The following is a 24,717-nucleotide window of genomic DNA, read 5'->3' on the forward strand; positions in this document are numbered from 1 at the left end:
CCAGTTACTGCAATTCATGGATTCTCAGCCTTTCCTACCTTTTATCTCACCAGTCTCCATCAAAGAACCTGTGTGTTTCACCATTGCTGTGTTCAGATTTGTGAGTTGGGGCATTTTCTATAATGTGATGATGATTTAGAAATGACCTAGTGCAAAAAAAAAAAATGGGGGGGGGTTGCGGGTGGGTGTATTGCCTCATGGGGGGGGGCATCCAACTCAGGTTTTGCCCAGGGCTCAGGTTTGTCGAAAATTTTTTCTGCCCCCTTTCATGAGGAGGGCCATGAGGGAACCTGTTACTAAACTTTTTGGATCCCACCACTGCAAGGGCCAGTGATTTCTTTTCTTAACATTGTCAAAGCCACATTATCCGCCCTGGAGGCTTCTTCAGAGCCCTTTGGCAAAAGGCCTCCCAACTGAATCTGATTATTCTGAATCGCAAGCAAAGGGGCCCTGAGGAATCCTCGAACGCACAGGTGTATTCCCTGTGCTCACACCGGTGCAATTTCTCTGTGAAAAACCAGCCGTGGAGAAACCAGGCAAGACACATCCCCACCTCACAAAATTATAAATCAAGATTGCACTGACCTCTCGGGAACAGCAGGGGCTTTGGATTTTGGACAGGCTTCCAGCCTTCGGTCCAGAAGAGCTTTAGCGACAACTGCAACTTTACTGTGTATAATAGTCTGAATGTTCTCCCCCAGAAAGAGGCTGTTTGCAAGAGCATGGCTCTACAGAAAACAGAGACATTTAAAAAAGGGGGGGGGAGTTGTTTCACTGGAAAGAAACCCCATCTCTAACGTTTACATAATAGATCTTCAGCATTTCAGTGCTGAAAAGAGTCTCATATACATTATCTCAGAAATCCTTATAACAACCTGCCTGTAAGGTTGTTATCCCTCTCTGGTGGGGCAAGTGAACATCTACCCTGTTTCCCCAAATATAAGACATCCCCAGAAAATAAGACGTAGTAGAGGTTTTGCTGTAGTGGGAAATATAAGGCATCCCCCGAAAGTAAGACGTAGCAAAGTTTTTGTTTGGAAGCATGCCCGATGAACAGAACACAGAAAAATAAGACATCCCCTGAAAATAAGACATAGCGCATCTTTGGGAGCAAAAATTAATATAAGACACTGTCTCATTTTCGGGGAAACACGGTACCTACTGAGTTTATGGTTGAGGGAAGATTTGAACTTGGAACCTCTCAGAGCTGAGCTATGCACTATATTCACTGTGGTGGATTGCAGTCTATATAAAGGATCCCATTTATATTTTTCCCGTTTACATGTGTGCCCTTTACCCATTCACACAGCAATTGGAACCCATGGAAACAAACGGGTTAGCTTTTCTGCCTTCACAGAGAGACACTTCATTTTTTAATTTCCTGCCACACACGCGTAGCTGCGCAGGCATATGGAATTGAAACCCTGCAGCCATGCCGATTATCCCACAATCCAACTGGCTGCATCTGCAAAGCTGCGCATGCGCAACGCACAAAAGAGAAAAAGAAAAAGGGACCTCCCCACAGAGGGGCAGACACGCTGCAGTTCCGGGAGCCGTGAGGAATCCTCGAATGCACAGGTATGTTCCCCGTACTCACACCAGTGCAATTTCGCTTTGAAAAACTGACCTTGTTTTGGAAACAGGACCTGTGTGAAGTCCCCCCGCCCAAACTGTTTATATAACGTCCTACAGCTGTTATATTCGGCCTATGCGGAATATACCTGTGTTATACCAGCAAAGGCGAAGTTGGGCCATGCTGCACCCGGTGCACACTCTGTTTTCTGCCCCCCCCCCCCCCGTGGCGCCCTGCCACCCCCCCCTCCGCAAATACTTACCTTAGTTCAGCCTGGAAAGGGGGGCTGTTCCCTTCGGGCTGAAAACGGCCTGTTGGGAACTACACTTCCCATGAGACCTTGGGAACACTTCTCACCTGATGTATGTTGTGAGAGGGGAAGGAGATTGTAAGCTCCTTTGAGTCTCCTTACAGGAGAGAAAGTGGGGATATAAATCCAAACTCTTCCTCTTCTTCTTAGTCTTGTTCAAAGGTGGGATCCAGCAGGTTCTCACAGGTTCCCGAGAGTAGGTTACTAATTATTTGTGTGTGCCGAGAGTGGGTTACTAATTGGTGATTTGGCCACGTGATTTTTGCCTTAGTTACGCCTCCTCCTCTCAGCAGTAGCGCGCAGAACTTGAAGCAGTCTAGCAGGAGGTGCACCGGCGTGCGTGGCAGCCTGCGCCTGCGTGCATTCGTTTCCTGCCCAAGGACCGGCGCAGCGGCTACGTCCTTGCCACATCCCCGCCCAGGAATGCCCCGCCCCGGAATGCCCGGCCACGCCCCCGTCGTGCCCCGCCCAGCCCCATTGACGCTACGCCACAGTTTGAATCCCACCACCATGGGAACCTGTTACTAAAATTTTTGGATCCCACCACTGCCTTTGAGTCTCCTTACAGGAGAGAAAGGGGGGGGACATAAATCCAAACTCTTCCTCTTCTTCTTAGTCTTCTCTTGGTCACCTCTTTGGCATTAGAGGTCAGGCTTCACTATTGCAGGCATGTCACAAGAAAACAAGACCCCTCGCTCCACCCCAACTGATGGATGGATGGAAATGTTCCAGCAGGGACAGATACCTCCTCGTTTGTAGGGTCCAGGAGAAGAACCGTGACCGTGTCCTCCTTTGCGCCCATCACCTCCTGCAGAAACATTCGGGCCTTGCCCCGATGCAGGTAATGCTGGATCTCGAGAGGGTTGTTCTCAATCGCGTGGGAGAAATGCCCCTCTGCCTCTGGGTATCGTCTGAAAGGGAGAATGCAGCAGGAAGCTGAAGGGAGAAGCTGGCCAGGAGCTTAGCACAACGTGCATGTTACAAACACACATAGATTGTAGCCTTGTAACCCCATTGGGGCCCTGAAAAGCTACCTTGAAATGGGACACCTGAAAGGGACGAGATGGCAAAGGGGAAATAGTACCAAACCCTACCCCATTTCCCTTTCTTGATTCACATTTCCCCTTTCCCTTCCTGCCAGCAGCTTAGCAGCTCTTTGGAGCAGCAGTGGCGTAGGAGGTTAAGAGCTCGTGTATCTAATCTGGAGGAACCGGGTTTGATTCTCCGCTCTGCCGCCTGAGCTGTGGAGGCTTATCTGGGGAATTCAGATTAGCCTGTGCACTCCCACGCATGCCAGCTGGGTGACCTTGGGCTAGTCACAGCTTCTGGGAGCTCTCTCAGCCCCACCCACCTCACAGGGTGTTTGTTGTGAGGGGGGAAGGGCAAGGAGATTGTCAGCCCCTTTGAGTCTCCTGCAGGAGAGAAAGGGGGGATATAAACCCAACTCTTCCTCTTCTTCTTCTAAATGTTATGAAGAATGGGGAGCAAGACCAAATGTCCTCCTTTATTATTGTTATTTATTTATTATTATTTATTATTTGGATTTTTATACCGCCCTATCCCCAAGGGGCTCTGAGATGCAAAGTGCTTTGTCCATTTTGGAAAGATGCTATCTCAAGGGTCCCCGACTTCTTTTTGAGCCTGCAGGCACATGTACAATTCAGACACAGCATGGAGGGCGGAACAAAATGGCTGCCGTGGGAGGTGGGGCCAGCCACAAAACAATTGGGTGTGTAAAGTACCGTTGAGTCGCAGCTGACTTTTGATGACCTTGTAGCATTTTCAAGCTAAAAAAATCCTCCAGGCTGTTGATAATGGTCATGTTATCTATTTAAATACACAGTTATCCCTCCCATTTTGTCAGGAACTCCTGTGCGTGTGTGCACATACCTTTAGCGAAGGCTAAACCCCACACTTCTGCGCCTCTCGGCATACCTCTTCCTCAGCTCCTTCAGTCCCATCTCGTCATGCAACCAAGCGATGCGCTTCTGCAGGCCCGGATCCACGGGGCCCACCTCCAGGGCCTGCTGGTAATCCTCTATGGCAAAGTTCAGTTCGCCCAGTTTCAGGAAGCAATCTGGAAAAGGACAGCCAAGAGTCAAGGAGAAAAGAAGAAGAAGCCTTCTTTGGAGCCTCCACAGCTCAGGAGGCAGAGCTGGGAATGAAACCTGGGTCCTCCAGATTAGATACACGAGCTCTTAACCTCCTACGCCACTGCTGCTCTCGTCGGCATCTTAACAACAGGGTTTCAGGCTCTCTGCCACAGCATGGGATGAAATAAAGAAATGCTCCTGGTTTCCGTTGCCTAGAAAACTGGCTCAAAGCAGAAGTCTGGACCACAGCCTGTACACACAGTCTGCTTCTGGTTACATTGGTAAGATTCAAATCCAGTAGCAAACAGGTGTCAAACTCGCGGCCCTCCAGATGTTATGGACTACAGTTCCCATCATCCACTCCCAGCATCATGCTGGCAGGGGCTGATGGGAACTGTAGTCCATAACATCTGGAGGGCCGCAAGTTTGACACCTATGCAGTAGCATCTTAAAGAGGGAAACAGCTTTCAAGAGTCAAAGCTCCTATTGTCAGATAAAGGTAAAGTTTCCCCTTCAGTCGTGTCCGACCTTGGGGTACCACTGCGAGCAGTGATTTCATAGGCAAGCCATTTTTGTGGGGTAGTTTGCCATTGCTTTCCCCGGCTATTCTTTACCCCCTAGCTATGTGCTACCCTGTTTCCCCGAATATAAGACATCCCCGGAAAATAAGACGTAGTAGAGGTTTTGCTAAAGTGTGAAATATAAGGCATCCCCCAAAAGTAAGACGTAGCAAAGTTTTTGTTTGGAAGCATGTCTGACGAACAGAACACAGAAAAATAAGACATCCCCTGAAAATAAGACATAGCACATCTTTGGGAGCAAAAATTAATATAAGACACTGTCTTATTTTCGGGGAAACACGGTAGGTACTAATTTACCAAGCAAGGAATGGATGGATGGATGGATGGCTGAGCTGACCATGAGCCAGCTGCCAGGATATCTGACCTGCAGGGGGCTCGAACTCCTGACCGTGTGAGTGGCAGTGCAAGCACTTAACCACTATGGCACGTGGCTCCTGTCAGATACAGGAAAGCAATTCTGAAATATCAGCAGGCAATGTCGCTGCACTTTCAAGCATACCTTCACAGGGGTCTGCAACCTGCGGCTCTCCAGATGTTCATGGACTACAAATCCCATCGGCCCCTGCCAGCATGGCCAATTGGTTGCAGGCCCCTGGACTACAAGCATGCTTGGTTTGCAAGTTAAAGGTGAGATTTTAGGGAAACTGTCTTTTGCAACCAGGGGTCTGCAACCTGCGGCTCTCCAGATGTTCATGGACTACAAATCTGGATGAACATCTGGAGAGCTGCAGGTTGCAGACCCCTGTTTGCAACCATATACAACACGTCAGTGGTGGGATCCAAACATTTTAGTAACAGGTTCCCATGGTGGTGGGATTCAAACTGTGGCGTAGCGCCAATGGGGCTGGGCGGGGCACGGCGGGGGCGTGGCTGGGCATTCTGGGGGCGGGGCATTCATGGGCAAGGCTATGGCAAGGACGCAGCCGGTGCGCCAGTCCTTGGGCGGGAAACGAATGCACGCAGGCGCAGGCTGCCACGCACGCCAGTGCACCTCCTGCTAGACTGCTTCAAGTTCTGCGCGCTACTGCTGAGAGGAGGGGCGTAACTAAGGCAAAAATCACGTGGCAAAATCACCAATTAGTAACCCCCTCTCGGCACACACAAATAATTAGTAACCTACTCTCGGGAACCTGTGAGAACCTGCTGGATCCCACCTCTGCAACATGTTCTTTTTTCCCCCTACCGCTTACCTCCCCTGTTGATGTACAACCCCTTCTCTTTCTTCTCCGCCTTGATGGCTTTGTTGAGGAGCAAGACTGCCTCTTCGTAGAAGCCCTTGGTGTAGCAATGGACAGCAAAGTCATTGTACGTCAGCAGCACCTGGGCCTGTGCTTCCGCGCCAACCTGGTCGCCCTCCTCGGTTTTGCAGATCTCCATCGCCCTGAGGTAGTCGTCAACAGCCAAACTGAAGTCTTTCAGACGCCGCAAAATGGACCCCCTGACATAAGTACCGCAAGAAGGGGAAGGGGGGAGAAAGAGGGGGGCGACACACACAAAATCAGCTGGGATGGGGAAAGTTTAGCAACACTTCTGCCTGGGTGGCCTGAGCAGTTTTATGATGCTACCTGGTAGGCTGGGGGGAGGGGGGGGGGAAGGGGGGCACTGGCCTCACCAGGAAATACTGGAGGGTTCGTACGAAACCCCCCTCCCGGTTTACACCCCTGTCACAAGGCCACACCAAATAGCCAGATAGACAGATAACCTTCAATGGCATAGTACAAAGACCCAAAACAAGATACAAAAAAATTAAAAGACAACATACAAAGCAAAATTAAGATCGTTTGTTTATGGCCGTGCATAAAAACCTGGCCGTTAGCTCTAGGGCAGTGTTTCCCAACCTTTTCGAGGTCAGGGTACCCTTGACCTCACTCTTCATATTTCACGGTACCCCTGCCGCCACCCTCCGCCTTCCCCTCCCATTGCTCCTGCTTGCCACACACCCCACCTTCCCCTCCCAGGGTGAAGGGAAGCACTGGGGGGGCGGGGGGGGGGCTGCTGACCTTGTGGCAGGCCCTTCCCCATGGGCCAGCTCCATGTCCTTGCTGGCGCCGGTGGGAGACACCACAAAAATGAGGGGGGCGGTAGTGTTGCCGCGGTACCCCTGGGACATGCTCACGGCACCCCAGGGTACCACGGAACCCTGGTTGAGAATGGCTGCTCTAGAGCAGGAGTCTTCAAACTATGGCCCTCCAGATGTTCATGGACTACAATTCCCATCAGCCCCTGCCAGCCATGGGAACTGGAGTCTATGAACATCTGGAGGGCCATAGTTTGAAGACCCCTGCTCTAGAGCATAGCTGGATTCATTGTTTCATAGATAAACTGTCTTCTGCTGGTCTGTCCATCAATAAGGTGGAGGGGAACTTTGTTCTGGCCCGCTTATGAAGGGGGCAATAATACAGAAGACGGTGTACGGCACAGGTGTCAAACTCATGGCCCTCCAGATGTTCATGAACTACAATTCCCATCAGCCCTTGCTAGTATAGGAAATGCTCTTGTTGGAAGGGACTGATGGGAATTGTAGTTCATGAACTTCTGGCGGGCCGCGAGTTTGACAACCCTGGTGTACGGTTTCTGCAGTTTTCAGCGTGAAGTTGCAAAAACGCTCGCTGCGGGGCGTTTCGGAGCCTCTTCCATCCCTCAAAGCGGAAGGAAGCGCGCTGCGTCTGGCCAAAGTGATGGCACGTCGGTGCTCCAGTTCAGAAAGAGCGAACAAACATCGGGCCACGTCTAGGTGGCCGTATGGGATGCCAAGGGAGAGGGGAGAGCGGAACTTTTTTTGCATGAGCCATCAATTCCTGAGGTTCTAATTCAAAAAGTCTAGATTTTATAGCGGAGAACATCTCGTTGGAAGTGAGCGTAGCTATAACGTCAGGAGGCAGGCCCAAGGCATGGAGCTTCGCTGCTATGTGGGCCCACCATTCAGTGGCATGCCGAAAAGCTAAGGCCAGGGCAGTGAGGCTCACGTCCTCGTGCCTGAAGCAAAGCTGGATCCAGTGCTTGAACGTTGTACACCAAGCCCTGGTCTCCAACAGTTATTCTAGGCACAAGGTAGCAGAGGGCACCGAGTGAGTCACTCCAAATATCTATATATATAAAAATCTAACAGTGTGTTTGTCCCTGATGGTCTCCCTCAGAAGCTGCTGGACGGATTGCCCCCAAATTTTCACATGACATTCCTCCCTGTTGCGGGCAGGTAATCGGACCTTCAAATTGCCGAAATTCCATACCTGAGCCAGGTAAAATGTCTTTTTCCTGGCACACCAGGCCATGAAGCTGGCTGTGTTTAACTGTCACCCTTAGAATGTTCGTGCAGCCTGTCTGTCTGTGGCCTGAGGGCTTGGGATGAGGGCTTAGAATGTTTGCGCAGATGGGCAGAGATGAGCAGGGAAAACAGTAAATAGGTAATATTGTCAGGTAATACGACTGGAAGTGAAACACATACACACTTTGCCGTGTGAGACGTCAGGTGGGGTTTCCCCCCTCACACGCAGGTAACTTTCACTCTCTGTGCCTCACCCACTGCTACCACACAACACACATACTCTCATACACATCCAGCTCATCCTCACACACTGCCCTCCCTCACATCCGACCACCACTTACCCACTTCCTCACCCATATTCGCCACAGCTCTCTTTTAGTAAAAGCGAGCTGGAGTTTGCCTTTTTCTTCTAAGAAAATCCGCAGGGTTGGGGGCGAACCAACACTACCGGCTCCGCTTCTTTTGCACGTGGCCCTTTAAGAACCCAGGGATTTGGCCTCGATCTGAGCGCCTCACCACCCTGCCTGCTGCCTGACTGGGTAGCCTCCTTGCCCCAGTTCTGCCTTACCCAAGCCAGGACTGTGCGTGTCAACCAGCCTCATGGACAGCGGGATTCGTACTCTGGACAGTTCCGTTGTGGAGTGGAAAGGGTTATCTAATACTAATAAAACAAGACACCAACATATAACAATGTGAATAAATAAAGGAAAGAGGGATTCCATTTGACCACCCCCAAGGGCTATGCTGCGGATCATTGGACCTGCATGGACATCTGTGTGGGTTGCGGACTGTGATGAGAAGGACAATTGCCACAGCAACGTTTGGCCGGGCCTGCTAGTTTTATACAAAAAGGTAGATTGGATTTGCTCAGTATTTCTATTCCAGGATTGGATCCATAAAGAAACACTATATAAAAGTTGCGGGCAGACTTTTGCATTAAATGCTCTAAGGGCCGCAGGAAGAAGTCGGTGACCCTTTCTGTAAAAGAAACGCAAGATAGCGTTGGTTGTATTTTTACCACACCAAACATAAATGTAGTTGGACAGAAAGGGCCATCTCCCAGAATAGTGGCTCTTTTGATACCTGAACAGGAAGTAATCCGCCTGCAGGGGGATGTTCTCGATGGCACGGTTGATTTTCAGCAGCGCCTCCCGTAGGTTTCCCTTCAGTGCCTTGCATACTGCCTGGTCCCTGTTTTTCTGAGCTTTCTTTCTCAACTTCTCCAGCAAAAGCTGAGCTTCAGGGTGGCCAGGATCTATTTCGAGAGCTTCTTGGATGTTGTAAAAGCAGGGCGTGGGCTATGGACCAGACAGGAAGAAAAAGAAACACTAATGTTGCTTGCTACTTATTTATCTAGAGCAGGGGTGGCCAACCTATGCCAATCAGGGGCTGTTGGGAATTGTAGTCCATGAACATCTGGAGTGCCATAGGTTGGCCACCCCTGATCGAGAGTATTTCTGCTCTTCCTTCAAGGAGCTCGAGGCAGGAATATGACATTTTCCCTTCCTCCACTTTATCCTAAAAACATCCCTTAAAGTAGAGTAGACTGACAGTGACAGTGGCCGATTTTTCACAGTAAAAATGCCCCGTTGATAGCATGGAGAATAGTCCGGTGCCGGGACTGTAGCCGGGAGTTCTTCATTTCCTAGACTGTTATGTTCAGGTCAAATGTCACTTCCTCAAACTCGTCCCACTAAAATTCAACTGTAAAGTTCCTGCCTCATATCACTTGAGCCCAGCTTTTCCCCCACCTTACATATCACTTGTAAGATTCTGACACATGTGTTCTGTCTATAATACGGACTCTTTGATTCTAAATATTAGTGCTGGTATGACTGGCCATGGTTCAGTTCCTCTCAGTATTACGAAGAAAACATCACTTTGAAGTTCTCTACAAGGATGCCTGTCAACGTTTGTACAGGTGACAATCAGTTTCTCCTAGTCTCTATGGTGTACCATAGAGGAAAGAGAAGTACTACAGCATCCATCCTCTGTAGCACCTCCAGGACTTCTGCTCCTCCAAGATTCTGTCCACCCTCTAAAACTGTCATTTCCTCAACAGGAACCAATCCAGTGGTGGGATCCAAACATTTTAGTAACAGGTTCCTATGGTGGTGGATTCAAACAGTGGTATAGCACCAATGGGGCTGGGTGGGGCACAACGGGGGCGTGGCCGGGCATTCTGGGGCGGGGCATTAATAATTTCTCTGCTACTGTAAAAAACTCTTGCTGAAAAAAAAAAGTTCCTAATTTCCAGCTGGTATCTTTCTGTCCCTACTTTAAACTCATTATAGCAAGTCCTATTGTCTACTGCCAACAGAAACAACTATTTCTCCTCTAATTGACTGCCTGTCAAATACTTAATACTTTCAAATACTTAATTTTGTTTCTAGAAATCAAAAGGAGGAGACTTTCCTTAAACAAGGAACTTTACCATATTTCTAAAACATGTTTTTAAAACAGCCCAACAGGGAGAATTATCCCGTTTTCTACCTTCGCTAACCAGCCACATAGGAAACAACAGGATTTTATGATTTTTGGACCTAATGGAATTTCTAACGGAAAAGCAGACCCAGTTAGTAACCCCCTCTCGGGAACTGGTGAGAACCTGCTGGATCCCACCTCTGAACCAATCTCTTGAGATCAGTTATAATTCTGGGACGACTCTACGCTACACCTTGAGGTCCAACCAAAAATTCTTCTGGTTCAGCATCCTGTTTCACTCAATAGCCAACCAAATGCTTCCAGAAAGCCGACAAACACAACACAGAAGCCAAGGTCTGCTGTTGTCCCAAAGAAGCACTCTGCCATTCAAAAATACGCTGAACAAAGACACTTCATTTAGCCATCGTGGCTAAGAGCCACTCCTTCCTGAAAAGCTCAAAGGTCTCTTTTAAAGCCACCTAAACTTGTGGCCAGGGGCATGGTGGTTAACAGCGGCAGACTCTGTTCTGGAGAACTGGGTTCTCTTCCTAACTCCTCCACCTGAAGTCTGCAGGGTGACCTTGGGCCAGTCAAACTTCTCTCAGAACTCTCTCAGGCCACATGGAGGCAGGCAACGGCAAACCACCTCTGAACCTCTTGAGGAAATTATTAGGAAAAAAAAGATGTCTTTTAGAAAATGGAAGTCCAACTTAACTGATAAAGAATACCAGAGAGAACACAAATGGTGGCAAAAGAGAAGCAAGTTAGCTGTAAGGGAGGCAAAAAAGGATTATGAGGAACGTGATACTGCAAACAATAAAACCAGCAACAAACAGTTTTTTCAAGTACACTGCTACAGGAAGCCAGCAAGGGAAGCGGTGGGTAGGCCCGCGGAGATGACAAAGGAACAAAGGGTGTGCTAAAAGATGACAGGGAGATTGCAGAAAAGCTGAATGAATTCTTTGCATCTGTCTTCACCCAAGAGGAGGTGAGAAAAATTCCTGCACCTGAACCAAGCTTCTTAGGAGGCGAATCCGAGGAACAACCAAGATAGTGGTAGACAAGGAAGAAGTTCTGGCAGCCATTGATAAACTAAATGCTACCAAATCCCCTGGCCCAGATTGCATTCACCCACGAGTTCTTAAAGAGCTCAAGCATGAAATTGCTGATCTTCTCACTTTAATATGCAACTTATCCTTGAAATCAGGCTCCATCCCTGAAGACTGGAAGATGGCCAATGTCACACCAATCTTTAAGAAAAGGATCTTAGGGGGACCCTGGAATTACAGAGCCAGTCAGTTCCACATCTGTTCCTGGTAAATTAGTAGAATCTGTCATTAAAGATAAAATTATAAAACATGTACAAAAGCAAGACCTGCTGAGAAAGAGTCAGCATGGCTTTTGCAGAGGCAAATCCTGTCTTACAAACTTACTAGAGTTCTTTGAGGATGTAAACAGGCATGTGGATAAGGGGGAACCAGTGGACATTGTCTACTTGGATTTCCAAAAGGCTTTTGACAAAGTTCCTCACCAGAGACTATTGAGAAAACTCAGCAATGAAGGAATAAGAGGGGAAGTCCTCCTATGGATTAAAAACTGGTTGAGGAACAGGAAGCAAAGAGTGGGTGTAAATGGGAAATTCTCACAATGGAGAGATGTGGGGAGTGGTGTCCCCCAAGGATCCGTATTGGGACCAGTGCTCTTTAACCTATTCATAAATGACCTGGAAGTAGGGGTGGGTAGCGTGGTGGCCAAGTTTGCAGATGATACCAAATTATGTAGGGTGGTGAGAACCACAAAGGATTGCGCCCCCCCCACACCCCCCCCCCACCACCCCCCCCCCCCCCCACCCCCCCCCCCCCCCACCCCCCCCCCCCCCACCCCCCCCCCCCCCCCCCCCCCCCCCCCCCCCCCCCCCCCCCCCCCCCCCCCCCCGCCCCCCCACCCCCCCCCCCCCCCCCCCCCCCCCCCCCCCCCCCCCCCAAACCCCCCCCCCCCCCCCCCCCCCCCCCCCCCCCCACACCCCCTCCCCCCCCCCCCCCCCCCCCCCCCCCCCCCCCCCACCCCCCCCCCCCCAAACCACCCCCCCCCCCCCCCACCCCCCCCCCCCCCCACCCCCCCCCCCCCCCACCCCCCCCCCCCCCCACCCCCCCCCCCCCCCACCCCCCCCCCCCCCCACCCCCCCCCATCCCCACCCCCCCCCCCCCCCACCCCCCTATTTATTAAACTTGCTATACCGCCCTATCCCCGGAGGGCTCAGGGCGGTGAACAACATAAAGTCATACAAAAAACATAAAAATCTTAAAACAGGTACATTCTACAATAGGGCCCGCGAGACCCATATACCACCCTCTTCCAAAAATGAGGAGGGGTCCCAATCAATGATTGATTGATTGATTGATTGATTGATGGGATTTTTATGCCGCCCAATCCCCAAAGGGGATTATATAAATTAAAGGGGATTATATATAAATAATAATTATTATTAATAATAATAACAATAACAACAACAATAACAACAACAACAACAATTCTGATATCTTGTGCTTATTTTAATTTGGTTTTGTTGATCTGTTCTGCCCTGTTGCTCAAATCTAGCCAGCAGCAAGTCAGAACTGGACAGACTCCCGATCCCATAGCTCACAGGTGTCAAACTCGCGGCCCTCCAGATGCTATGGACTACAGTTCCCATCATCCTCTGCCAGCATCATGCTGGCAGGGGATGATGGGAGCTGTAGTCCATAACATCTGGAGTGCCGCGAGTTTGAGACGTGGACATGATGATAATAGTTCTTATTAAACCAGAAAAAGTTATGTTTCAAAATAAGCTCAAGAAGGTTTAAAAGTATACAAACAGTTTGTTAATCTATAGTATTTTGGTACCCTGTTTCCCCGAATATAAGACATCCCCTAAAAATAAGACATAGTAGAGGTTTTGCTGAAGTGCGAAATATAAGGCATCCCCCGAAAGTAAGACATAGCAAAGTTTTTGTTTGGAAGCATGCCCGACGAACAGAACACAGAAAAATAAGACATCCCCTGAAAATAAGACACAGCGCATCTTTGGGAGCAAAAATTAATAAAAGACACTGTCTTATCTTGGGGGAAACACGGTACTTAAGCCTGTGTGGTACAGATATTTTTCTACATTTATCAACCCTGCCTGGAGGCCAGCATTCCTTTGAGAAGACCAGGGACTTGTGATGTCCTGTGTGTTTACACATACATGCATTCAGGAAGGGAAAGGAAGCAATAGCCCATACACCATAAACCAGCAACAGGCCAAAAAAAGCAATTGGCTACCCTTGCAGCCCCGTCTAAATCCCCTTGCCTTTCTCCTTGCTCAAAACTAGGGTTTTGCTGGTTGTATCTCAACTGTTCCAGCCATTTCTTCCATCTCTTGCCCAGGCAAGTGGAGCTAATAGCCACTGGCCATCAAAAGGGCGTGACAGTAGCAGTGGTGGGATCCAAAAATGTTAGTAACAGGTTCCCATGGTGGTGGGATTCAAACAGTGGCGTAGCGCCAATGGGGCTGGGCGGGGCACGACGGGGGCGTGGCGGGGCATTCCAGGGGCGGGGCATTAATAATTTCTCTGTTACTGTAAAAAACTCTTACTGTAAAAAAAGTTCCTAATTTCCAGCGGGTATCTTTCTGTCCATAATTTAAACTCATTATATCAAGTCCTATCGTCTGCTGCCAACGGAAACAACGACTTCTCCTCTAATTGACTGCCTGTCAAATACTTCATACTTTCAAATACTTAATTTTGTTTCTAGAAATCAAAAGAAGGAGACTTTCCTGAAACCAGGAACTTTACCATATTTCTAAAACGTGTTTTTAAAACAGCCCAACAGGGAGAATGATCCCGTTTTCTACCTTCGCTAACCAGTCACATAGGAAACAACAGGACTTGATGATTTTTGGACCGAATGGGATTTCTAACGGAAAAGCAGACCCAATTAGTAACCCCCTCTCGGCACACCCAAATAATTAGTAACCCACTCTTGGGAACTGGTGAGAACCTGCTGGATCCCACCTCTGGACATTAGTCACAAAATATGGTACAAGAGGGTTGGATCCTGGGGGAAACTTGCAGAAGTTGTTGGCAAAGTCAATTGTCCTCTGCCTTCCCCTACCTTCAGTGGTCTACTGCTTCTCTGAGGGTCAGAGGAGGATCACCCTGTAAACAGAATGCACCACAGCGAAAGGAGTTTGAGGTGAGGAACAGGAATAATTCCAAATTACCTCCTTCCTCCTGCTCATAATTTTACCTGATTCTGCCACCTTGCTGCTGTCCAGAAGCGTACCAGGGGTAAATGGCGCCTGGAGACAAATTGTCTCCAGGACGCCCCCCAGGCTCTGCCGTCCCCCAGGCTCTGCCCCCATCACCCTAGCTCCACCCCCTGATGCCCCAGGCTCCACCCCCACTGTCCTAGACCCCGCCCATGTCATCATGGACATGGGCAAGGTCTAGGGTGCCCACCTTCCCCCCCAACAGACTCCCCCTGCCGGCTGGGGGGAGGGGTGGGACTTCCTGCTCCCCAAGCCCCACCCCCGGCCTCAGTGCTTATAAAAGAAAGTATCCGAGGGCAGGACTGCAGTCTCTTCTGGCCTGCCCGGTCAGAAGAGACTGCAGGCTGCCGGCTGGGAGCCCAGCCGGCAGGGGGGGAAGGGAGGGGGAGTCCAGGGTGGGGTTGAGGATGCTTAGAGGCAGCAGGAAGTCCTGCTGCCTCGTCATTTTTGCGTGCCTTGGATGGGGTCGAGGCACGCGAAAACAATGAAACAGCAGGACTTCCTGGTCACGTGGGGGGCCGATTTTGCACCCCCCATGTGACTAGAAGAGTGGCGCCCGGGCACAAGGGGTACCCCTTGTCCCTAGGCAGATACGCTACTGCTGCTGTCTCATACTGGAGCAGGGGTGGGGGGAGCATTTTGTTCAGGAAGTTCCCAAGACCCTCAGAGAGGATTTTTGGAACAAGCAACACAGGAAGGAAATAGCCAATCAGTTGACCCCCTTCTATGAACTTTTCTGCAGGATCCAACCCTTTAAAACAGAAAAACCCTACAAGCAAACTATGTAAAAGACATCAACTGCGTGAATCTTCAAATCTAAAAAAAACTCAAAGAAACTGCATTAAACAACATTAAGAGAGGAACACAGAAAGTGCTTTAAAAGTCTATCTAGCCAAAAAAAAAAAAAAGCATGAACTGGAAGTTCTGCCCATAGTCATTCGTCCACTTAGGCAAAAATCTCTTTGCAATAATCGGTTCCGCAAACTTCTCAAAAATTTTTAAATCTTTTTTACCAGTCAATTGCATAGTCTTATACCATAAGTACACGTAATGCTCTAGCAGCTAGGTGTTCCTAAAATTCATGGCAACTGAATTTGTGGCTGGGGAGTCCTGCGTCCAGAGGTGGGATCCAGCAGGTTCTCACAGGTTCCCGAGAGTAGGTTACTAATTATTTGTGTGCGCCGAGAGGGGGTTACTAATGGGTGATTTTGCCACGTGATTTTTGCCTTAGTTGCGCCCCTCCTCTCAGCAGTAGTGCGCAGAACTTGAAGCAGTCTAGCAAGAGGTGCACCGGCGTGCGTGGCAGCCTGCGCCTGTGTGCATTCGTTTCCCGCCCAAGGACCGGCGCAGCGGCTGCGTCCTTGCCACAACCCCGCCCAGGAATGCCCCGCCCCTGGAATGCCCAGCCACGTCCCCGGAATGTCCAGCCACGCCCCCGTCGTGCCCCGCCCAGCTCCATTGGCGCTACACCACAGTTTGAATCCCACCACCATGGGAACCTGTTACTAAAATTTTTGGATCCCACCACTGCCTGTGTCAGCACCAAACCCATCCTTACCTTCTCCTGCGATAAAGGGCATTGCTCGGCTGAAGTTCAGAGGCCTGAGTGAAGGATTCCAAAGCGTCCAGGTAGACTTGCTGTTCAAACAGACTCTGACCCTGCAAATGCAAAAACGGAGGAAACCTCAGGACACAGCAGGGAAGGAAATGGAAATCAGGCCCAAACTGTCAAGGGCTGGGTGTTTTGGACCTTGGCCATGCTGGCAGGGGTTGATGGGAATTGTAGTCCATGACATCTGGAGTGCCAAAGGTTCGCCACCAAGGTTCTAGGAAGTTCCTAGCCCGGAGCTAGGCAACTCTAAGGGGGACAGCATTTGTGTTTGGGAGGTGTGGCATTCCGTTTACCTGAAGATATAAAATGAAGGCCAGGTGGGCCAAGCATTCTTTCTTCCTCGGCGTCATGAAATAGGCCTTCCTGAAATGCAGAGAGGCAGACTGGAAGTCACAGAGCTGAAGAAACGCTTCTGCTTTTTGTTCATATGGCTCCACCTGTGCAGAGATTAATACAGGTGGCTGTCAGGCTGGTTGGAGGTGATATGAATATGCTAAGCTTATAACGTTTTATGCCATTGTATTTAATCATATAAGTTATATGAGTGTAATTCACGGGGCACCAAGCACTTCAAAAACTTACTTTTGTTAGAAGAAACACTGAACTTTGATTTGAAGAAGAAGAAGAAGAGTTTGGATTCATATCCCCCCTTTCTCTCCTGCAGGAGACTCAAAGGGGCTGACAATCTCCTTGCCCTTCCCCCCTCACAACAAACACCCTGTGAGGTAGGTGGGGCTGAGAGAGCTCCGAGAAGCTGTGACTAGCCCAAGGTCACCCAGCTGGCGTGTATGGGTGTGCACAAGCTAATCTGTTTTTACAGCTATAAATTATGTTACACAGACGGCAGCACTCTGAACTCCTCTCTGTCCTGTTTGACAGAGGAGAGTTCCCTCTTCTGCGCAGAATTGAAAGAAAACAATAAATTTCTGAACACTGAAGAAGCTTAAAATCTCTTCCACTTGTGATGGAGTATATCAGCACGACGTAGGATGGGTCCTTCACTTTTTTTTAGCCTGTGGGCACCTTTGGATTTCTAATATATTGTGATAGGTGCAGCCACAAAATGGCGGCCTCAGGCCTCAGGAGGCAAAGCCAGCCACAAAATGGCCACCGCAGCTTATCTTCACTCACACAGTGAAGATCCGTGAGCTGTGGTGGCCGCTGCTGCCGAACCAAAGTTTCTTGAAAGCTGCCCAGCCAACCAAATCCCAATGGCCAATCAGAAGCCTAGCTAGGCGAAAGCCCCCCCCCCCCCCCCCCCCCCCCCCCCCCCCCCCCCCCCCCCCGGGGGCCCCCCCCCCCCCCCCCCCCCGGCACTTCCCACTTTCTTAAAATATCTGGGGGGCACTACCCTGTTTCCCCGAATATAAGACATCCCCAGAAAATAAGACGTACCGTGTTTCCCCGAATATAAGACAGTGTCTTATATTAATTTTTGCTCCCAAAGATGCGCTATGTCTTATTTTCAGGGGATGTCTTATTTTTCTGTGTTCTGTTCGTCGGGCATGCTTCCAAAAAAAAACTTTGCTATGTCTTACTTTCAGGGGATGCCTTATATTTTGCACTTCAGCAAAACCTCTACTATGTCTTATTTTTCGGGGATGTCTTATATTAGGGGAAACAGGGTAGTAGAGGTTTTGCTGAAGCTCGAAATATAAGGCATCCCCCGAAAGTAAGACGTAGCAAAGTTTTTGTTTGGAAGCATGCCTGACGAACAGAACACAGGAAAATAAGACATCCCCTGAAAATAAGACATAGCGCATCTTTGGGAGCAAAAATTAATATAAGACACTGTCTTATTTTCGGGGAAACACGGTAGGAAAGGTGCTGGTGGTGCCATAATGCCATGGGTACCATAGTGGAGATCCTGGGCATAGGGTGTTCCTTATTATGACTTCTTCTTTTTGCACTGCTATTTGATCACTTTTCCACATTCTTTTGCAATTGGAACTATAATGGGGGGCCCACATAGCACTTAACATTATATTCCTCATAAAGATCGATTCCAACGGGAAACAGCCTGTCAAATGTCCCCCTCTATTGTGATTTGGGGTCCCTGAGTCCATGGCAAACTGTGTATTTTCCCAAGCGAAGGAAGTCCTGGGAAACAGGAACTGGGTTCAGTCTGAAGACCACCGTTCGGCATAACTGCCAAACAGGACCTGATGGATAAATCACATCATAAATCTCAGCGCAATCTGCGGAGGGGACCCAGAGGTGGGATCCAGCAGGTTCTCACCAGTTCCCGAGAGTGGGTTACTAATTATTTGTGTGTGCTGAGAGGGGGTTACTAAATGGGTCACCTCCCGAACACCTGTGCAAACAACCATCAATTAAAGAAAAGAAACAACCCTTTAAAGCACATGAAAAGAACAGGTGCAAAAACATACGATGAGAAAACAAAACATCCGTGCAAGTTTGCAATATTTATACCAAGACATTACTGAATATCTTTGTATTGCGGGTCATAAAAATTACACACTTGCCCTGCTGTTTTGTGCTCTCATTGTCTTTAGCATGTTTTAGAACCTGCCCCCCCCCCACCCCTTTTGAAAGTCTTAACAAATCGAAGACTTTCTCAGCGACTGTAAATAGCTGTGGGTGCTGGCAGTCTGTCGACTGAAAAAAAAAAGTTTTTTTCTTTGGAACAGGAATTCCTGTAACAGAATTGTTACAGGAATTAGAAACCACAGGTTGTTGTGCAGCCGTGACCTTTGTAGCCATCTGGCTACTGAGACAGCCATATAAGAGAGGCACCCTGACCTGGACAGCCCAGAAGCTTAGCAGCATCAGCCCTAGTTCAGATGGGACACCACCAAGAAGGCCCATGGTCTGCTATGTAGAAGCAGCCATTGCAAACCATCTCTGGTTGTCTCTTCCCTTGAAGTCCTTATCATCCCTGTTAGTAGTCTGCAACTTGACAGCAACATTCTCCGCCACCCCTTTGGTATCAGGAGGAAAGGAAGCACGAAACAGCTAAAGCAATCGTGGTTCTTCACATCTTGTAGACCAGCCAGAGTCTGTCGTATAAACCATGGTTTGTTGTCATGTCTGACTGATAGTGTCACCAAGAATACTTTGGAATGGACAACACAAAGAACTGTCCCTGGCCCTTTCCCCACTCACCTTTTGTTGCGCGCTAACCTTGCCAATTAGCGCGGGGTCCAGTGGCACTCCCCACTACAGGGGCGGCAACAACGCAGCCGCCCCGATTCTGCCCCTCTCGCGCCCTCTCAGCATGCGACATTTCGGCTCCTCTTTTCAACAGAGCGGGGAAGGCCGGGTGGTTGCCCCGGTTTCCTTTTTCCCGCCGCCTGATGACGTGGACCCTCCCGTCCAATCAGGGCATGGCGGGGCGTTGGCGATGCGGCGGGATTTTTTTAAAAATTTTAAACTGGACGAATCCTCGACTATTTGTGGACACAAGATGTTGACAAGATGTCTCCACGAATAGTCGAGAATTCGTCCAGTTGAAAATTTAAAAAAAAATCCCACTGCATCACGAACGCCCTGCCATGACCTGATTGGACGGGAGGGTCCACGTCATCAGGCGGCGGGAAAATCACGAACGCAGCCACCAAATCAGGACACCCCCTGAATGGATCGTGGGGAGTCCTGCCTGGCTACTGCGCAGATGCCAGCGGTCGTTTAGGAAGGGGCGGAAGCTGCGGTGGGGAACGTGACCCCGCGCCGAAAAGGTCCCGCAGCAGATGAAAGTGGTAAGTCTCCACGTTATTTTTAGAGTGGAGAAACGCCCTCTGTTCTCCAGGAACTTGGTCACATTCCTTGACACACAGAGGAAATCTGTGCAGACGTGCACTGCTCTGTGGACCGTTACATTCCCTTCTCGGCCGCCTTACCTTGTTAGGATCCAAGTTCAGGGCTCTGGTATAGCAGGCGATAGCTTTTTCCCACTCCCCCTGGGAAAAGAACTTGTTGGCTTCTCGACAGCTGAGGAAGGAAAGAAAGAGGTCACCGCTAGCGGCAGAGATGCTTCTTCCTCCTCCAAACCAAAGACATCTTTGAAAGCTTGGAATGAAGCCATTCAAAGACTTGCCTCCGCCTTTTGGTTTCCACCCCCACAGCCACCACCCCGTTTCACATGATAGGCCGGCAAGAGCAGTTTTTGAGTTCAGCAACAGCACCAGGCACAGTTCTTCAGGGTTAGGAATTTCTGTCGGAAAAACTCCCTGACATTACAGTGGTGGATTTAGCACAGGCCAAACTTAATGGGTGTAGGCTGATGAACTCCAGGCTGATGAACTGTTTGAGGGGGGAGGGAACTTCACACAGGAGCCGTCCCCCAAAACGAGTTTGGACCATTTTATTCCCCTCAATCTGGGATTTTCGAAAAATCATTAAACCAGCGATCCTTTTGCACAATACCGGGTGAACATAACAGGCATGTGAACCAGAGGCGTAGCTAGGGAAAATGGAGCCTGAGTTTTGCGCCCCACCCCACCATGTTTATGTTTTTTGTATTCGTTAGTGTTTTTTCAGTTTTTGGCCTGCAGGGGGCGCAGTTTTTAGGCTAGCAGCACCAAACTTTCAGGGTATCTTTAGAAGACTCTCCTGGTGATACCACCCAGGTTTGGTGAAGTTTGGTTTGGGGGGTCCAAAGTTATGGACCCCCAAAGGGGGTGCCCCATCTCCCATTGTTTCCAATGGGAGCTAATAGTAAATGGGGCTACCCTTTTGATCTTCACCAAACCTGGGAGGTATCATCAGGAGAGTCTCCTAAAGATACCCTGAAATGTTGATGCTGCTAGCCTAAAAACTGCGCCCCCTGCAGGCAGAAAACCGAAAAAACACTTTTAAAATACAAAAACCACAAACGAACATGAGGGGGGGCAGCAGAACTCAGCTTTTGCACCAGGCTCCATTTCCCCTAGCTACGCCTCTGATCTTAAGTGCCATACGGAACCCCACCTTCTGTTCTGCTTACAGAAAAGGACTGATTGATCGGCACAAAAGTATCTTAACACCAAAAAAAGAAGACGAAAACAGTGAAAAAAGACACTCACTGCTCATCTACTCGTTCCTGCAGAATGTTTTCGAAGGGCCCACATTTCCGGGGACTCTTTATCCATCGCAAAGTCTGGGTGGTCCCGAAAATGCGACCCAGGGATTTCTCCCGAGCTTCCTGAAGCTTTTCTTCAGTGACTGCGGTGGGGAAGAATCCCAGGCGAACGGTGGACATTTTGACCTCCTGTGTGGAAAGAGGCAGGAACGAAGGCTTAGAGCAGTGATGGCGAACCTATGGCACGAGTGCCAGAGGTGGCACTCAGAGCCCTCTCTGTGGGCGCACGTGCACAGAGTTCATCATGTGTGTGTGTGGGGAGGTGATTTTCCACACACACACATATCTAGGCTGGCCTGGGTGCCTGTGCTCCAGGTGGCTGATGTCCGAGGGGGGGGGCAGAGGAGGTGGAGATGCTAGAGAGGCGCAGAGATGTGCGTGAGACTTGCTGGAGGCTAGAGCAGGCTGGCCCCTGCTTGAGTGGGTGGGGTGGAGACACTGGAGCAGTGCAGGGCAGAGCGGCGCAGGACTAAAACCTCAGTATTCAGGTTAAATTGCCGTGTTGGCACTTTGCGATAAATAAGCGGGTTTTGGGTTACAATTTGGGCACTTGGTCTCGAAAAGGTTCACTATCACTGGCTTAGAGCTTCTTTAGAACTGAGCCCACTGTGTCATGCATTAAGTCATACTGACGCGAAGGTAGAGTGTTTCCTTTTGATTCCTGAGAACGACCATAGCTCTCCTCAACAATCCTGGGATAAGGGGTTTCTAGATGTGCATCCTATTTAATGAATACATTGGGGTTTTTTTGCTTGCTAAGGAACCCGTAAGTTCTAAGCAGGCCAGTCACATCCGCAGACATGTGTAAAAAAAGACTGCAAAACTTGCAAGTACAACTGGGATGTGTATGAACTAGTGAGTTTAGGGTATGGCAACATGTAACCTTATCTGGAGTAGCCTGATTCTTGTTTGTTTCAGTGTATAAAAGACTTGCTTTTGGCAGAGTTCCACAGAAAAACGGCTCTCCAGATGTTCATGGACTACAAATTCCATCACCCCCTGCAAAGTGAATGAAATTGTGCACATTTTTTTCTTCATTTCATTCATACCCCACTCCCCACCCCCACAGAAACCAAAGATAGCTTACAACATCCCCCTTTCTCCATTTTGTCTTCACAACAATCCTGTGAGGTAGGTTAGGCCCAAGGTCACCCAGTAAGCTTTGATGGCAGAATGGAGATTCCAACCAGGATCTTCCAGATCCCAGTCTCGCCCTCTAATCACTACACCACATTGTCTTACAAGCACTCTGCAACACAGAAGGGAGGCAGATGTATCTCTATGAGGAGGGAATTTCAAAGTCTTGGCCCCACAACTGAGAAGGCCCTTTCTTGAGCTGCCACCCACCTAGGCAGGGATACCCAAAAATGACCAGTGTAGACAGGTGGGATCATTTGGGTCTGATTCATGGACTACAAATCCCATCACCCCTGCCAGCACGGCCAATTGGCCATGCTGGCAGGGGCTGATGGGATTTGTAGTCTATGAACTACATGAACTATGAACATGTAGTCTGATTCATGGTCTGATCCAGCAGGGCCAGGGGTGCCAACTCCAGGCTGAGAAATTCCTGGAGATTTGGGGGGTGGAGCCTGGGTGGAGGTCCAGACCCTTAAGAGAGTGGGGTGCCACGGATCCCGCCCTTCAAAGCAGCCATTTCCTTCAGGTCAACATATGGCTGTTGCCAGGAGATCAGTTCAAGCACGTAGGTAAGGGGGGGGGGGGTTCCTCGGGTTTGTGGGTTTTTAAAACATTTTTAGTGTTTTTCGGTTTTTGGCCTGCAGGGAGCGCATTGTTTGGGCTAGCAGCACCAAACTTTCAGGGACTGTTTGGTGGACTCTCCTGATGATACTACCCAGGTTTGGTGAGGTTTGGTTCAGGGGGGTCCAAAGTTATGGACTCACAAAGGGGGTGCCCCATCCTCCATTGTTTCCACTGGGAGCTAATAGAAGATGGGGGCTACACCTTTGAGGGTCCATAACTTTGGACACCCTGAACTAAAGGTCACATCAGGGAGGTCACATCAGGAGAGTCTCTTACTGATATCACCCAGGTTTTGTGAAGTTTGGTCCAGGGGGTCCAAAGCTATAGACTTCCAAAGGGGGTGCCCCATCCCCCATTGTTTCCAATGGGAGGTAATAGGAGATGGGGCTACACCTTTGAGGGTCCATAACTTTGGACCCCCTGAACCAAACTTCATCAAAACTGGGTGGTATCATTAGGAGAGTCTCCTAAAGATACCCTAAAAGTTTGGTGCTGGTAGCTTAACAACAGCAGGCACCCCCCAAATTTCCTTTTAAATCCACTCCCTTCGGCATGGATTTAAAGGGAGAATCTGAGGTCCTCAGTTTAGAAGAGTAGAAGAAGAGTTTGGCTTTATATCCTCCCTTTCTCTCCTGTAGGACTCAAAGGAGCTTACAATCTCCTTGCCCTTCCCCCCTCACAACAAACACCCTGTGAGGTGGGTGGGGCTGAGAGAGCTCCGAAAAGCTGTGACTAGCCCAAGGTCACCCAGCTGGCGTGTGTGGGAGTGCCCAAGCTAATCTGAATTCCCCAGATAAGCCTCCACAGCTCAAGCGGCAGAGCAGGGAATCAAACCCGGTTCCTCCAGATTAGAAAGCAGCTGCTCTTAACCACTACGCCACATTGAAAGTGATGCTGTTTCACGGTGGGGGAGAATCCACCACAAAACAGCATCACTTTCAATGTTATTTAACTGGGGACCCCTTTAAGGTGGATTTAAAAGGAGAATTTGGGCTCTCTAGTTTAAACACCATTGAAAGTGATGCTGTTTGGGGGTGGATTCTAGCATCACAGCGGCGGCCCGGGGGGCGGGGGTGGGTGGGGACTCAGATTTTGCACTTGGCTCCGTTTTCCCTCTACGCCTCTTCCCAGAGGGGAGGGCAGAAGGAACTGCCAGCTGCTGGCTGGGAGCCCAGCTGGTGGGGGGCAGGGGGGGGGAGTCTGCCGTCCCTGGCCTTGGAGAGCTGCTTTTATAAGCGCTTGGCGGGGGGGGGGGGGGGGGGGGGGGGGGCCGGCCCCCCCCCGGGGGGGGGGGGGGGGGGTGGCCCCCCCCCGAACCCCCCCCCCCCCATAAAAAAATCTATACCTACGTCCCTGGATCAGTTGTAATTCCGGGAGATCCTCAGGCCCCACCTGGCAGTTGGCACGCCGAAGCAGGCCCCCAAACCACCCCTTTCACTGCCTCTCCTGCGGCTCTCCAGGCGTGTCTCACCTTCCTCTTTTCCCCTGCCTCCTCTTCCTCCTCCTCCTCCATGCCTCCTGATGCTGATGCTGCAGCTCCGGTCTGGCGTCTCCCGGTTGCTAAGTAAACCCAGCAGCTGATGAAGAGCCGGCTCCGCAGCCGTTGCTGCCCCGGGATCCGCCGCCAGAGGGAGCAAGAGAGCCAGACGAAGCGTTCTTTGCAGCCAGATGTTCTGAGGGGGGGCATCAAAATGCAAAGACAATACATTTTAGGGACCTTT

General features: G+C 49.9%; 1 protein-coding gene across 1 annotated transcript; it reads right to left on the reverse strand.

Moving 5' to 3' along the window:
* Positions 1-569: 569 nt before the first annotated feature.
* TTC16 (tetratricopeptide repeat domain 16) lies at positions 570-24,595 on the reverse strand. Its single transcript, XM_048512162.1, has 11 exons — positions 24,468-24,595; positions 21,177-21,361; positions 20,013-20,103; positions 16,446-16,589; positions 16,099-16,199; positions 11,493-11,496; positions 8,906-9,120; positions 5,748-5,995; positions 3,819-3,960; positions 2,629-2,794; positions 570-728 (listed from the first exon to the last, which is right to left on the reverse strand). The coding sequence occupies exons 1-11, from the start codon at positions 24,507-24,509 to the stop codon at positions 570-572; spliced, it is 1,497 nt and encodes a 498-aa protein (XP_048368119.1). The 5' UTR covers positions 24,510-24,595.
* Between the last annotated feature and the right edge of the window lie 122 nt (positions 24,596-24,717).

Source organism: Sphaerodactylus townsendi, linkage group LG12 (assembly GCF_021028975.2).
Source record: "Sphaerodactylus townsendi isolate TG3544 linkage group LG12, MPM_Stown_v2.3, whole genome shotgun sequence".
In the NCBI taxonomy this organism is placed as follows: Eukaryota; Metazoa; Chordata; class Lepidosauria; order Squamata; family Sphaerodactylidae; genus Sphaerodactylus; species Sphaerodactylus townsendi.

Coding starts and splice junctions, on each gene's coding strand:
- TTC16 (XM_048512162.1), bottom strand. CDS start 24,509: ATGGAGGAGGAGGAGGAAGAGGAGGCAGGGGAAAAGAGGAAG. Junction 3,961..5,747: donor GTTGTACATCAACAGGGGAG/GTAAGCGGTAGG, acceptor GTCCTTTTCCAG/ATTGCTTCCTGAAACTGGGC. Junction 729..2,628: donor TGGACCCTACAAACGAGGAG/GTATCTGTCCCT, acceptor TGTTTTCTGTAG/AGCCATGCTCTTGCAAACAG.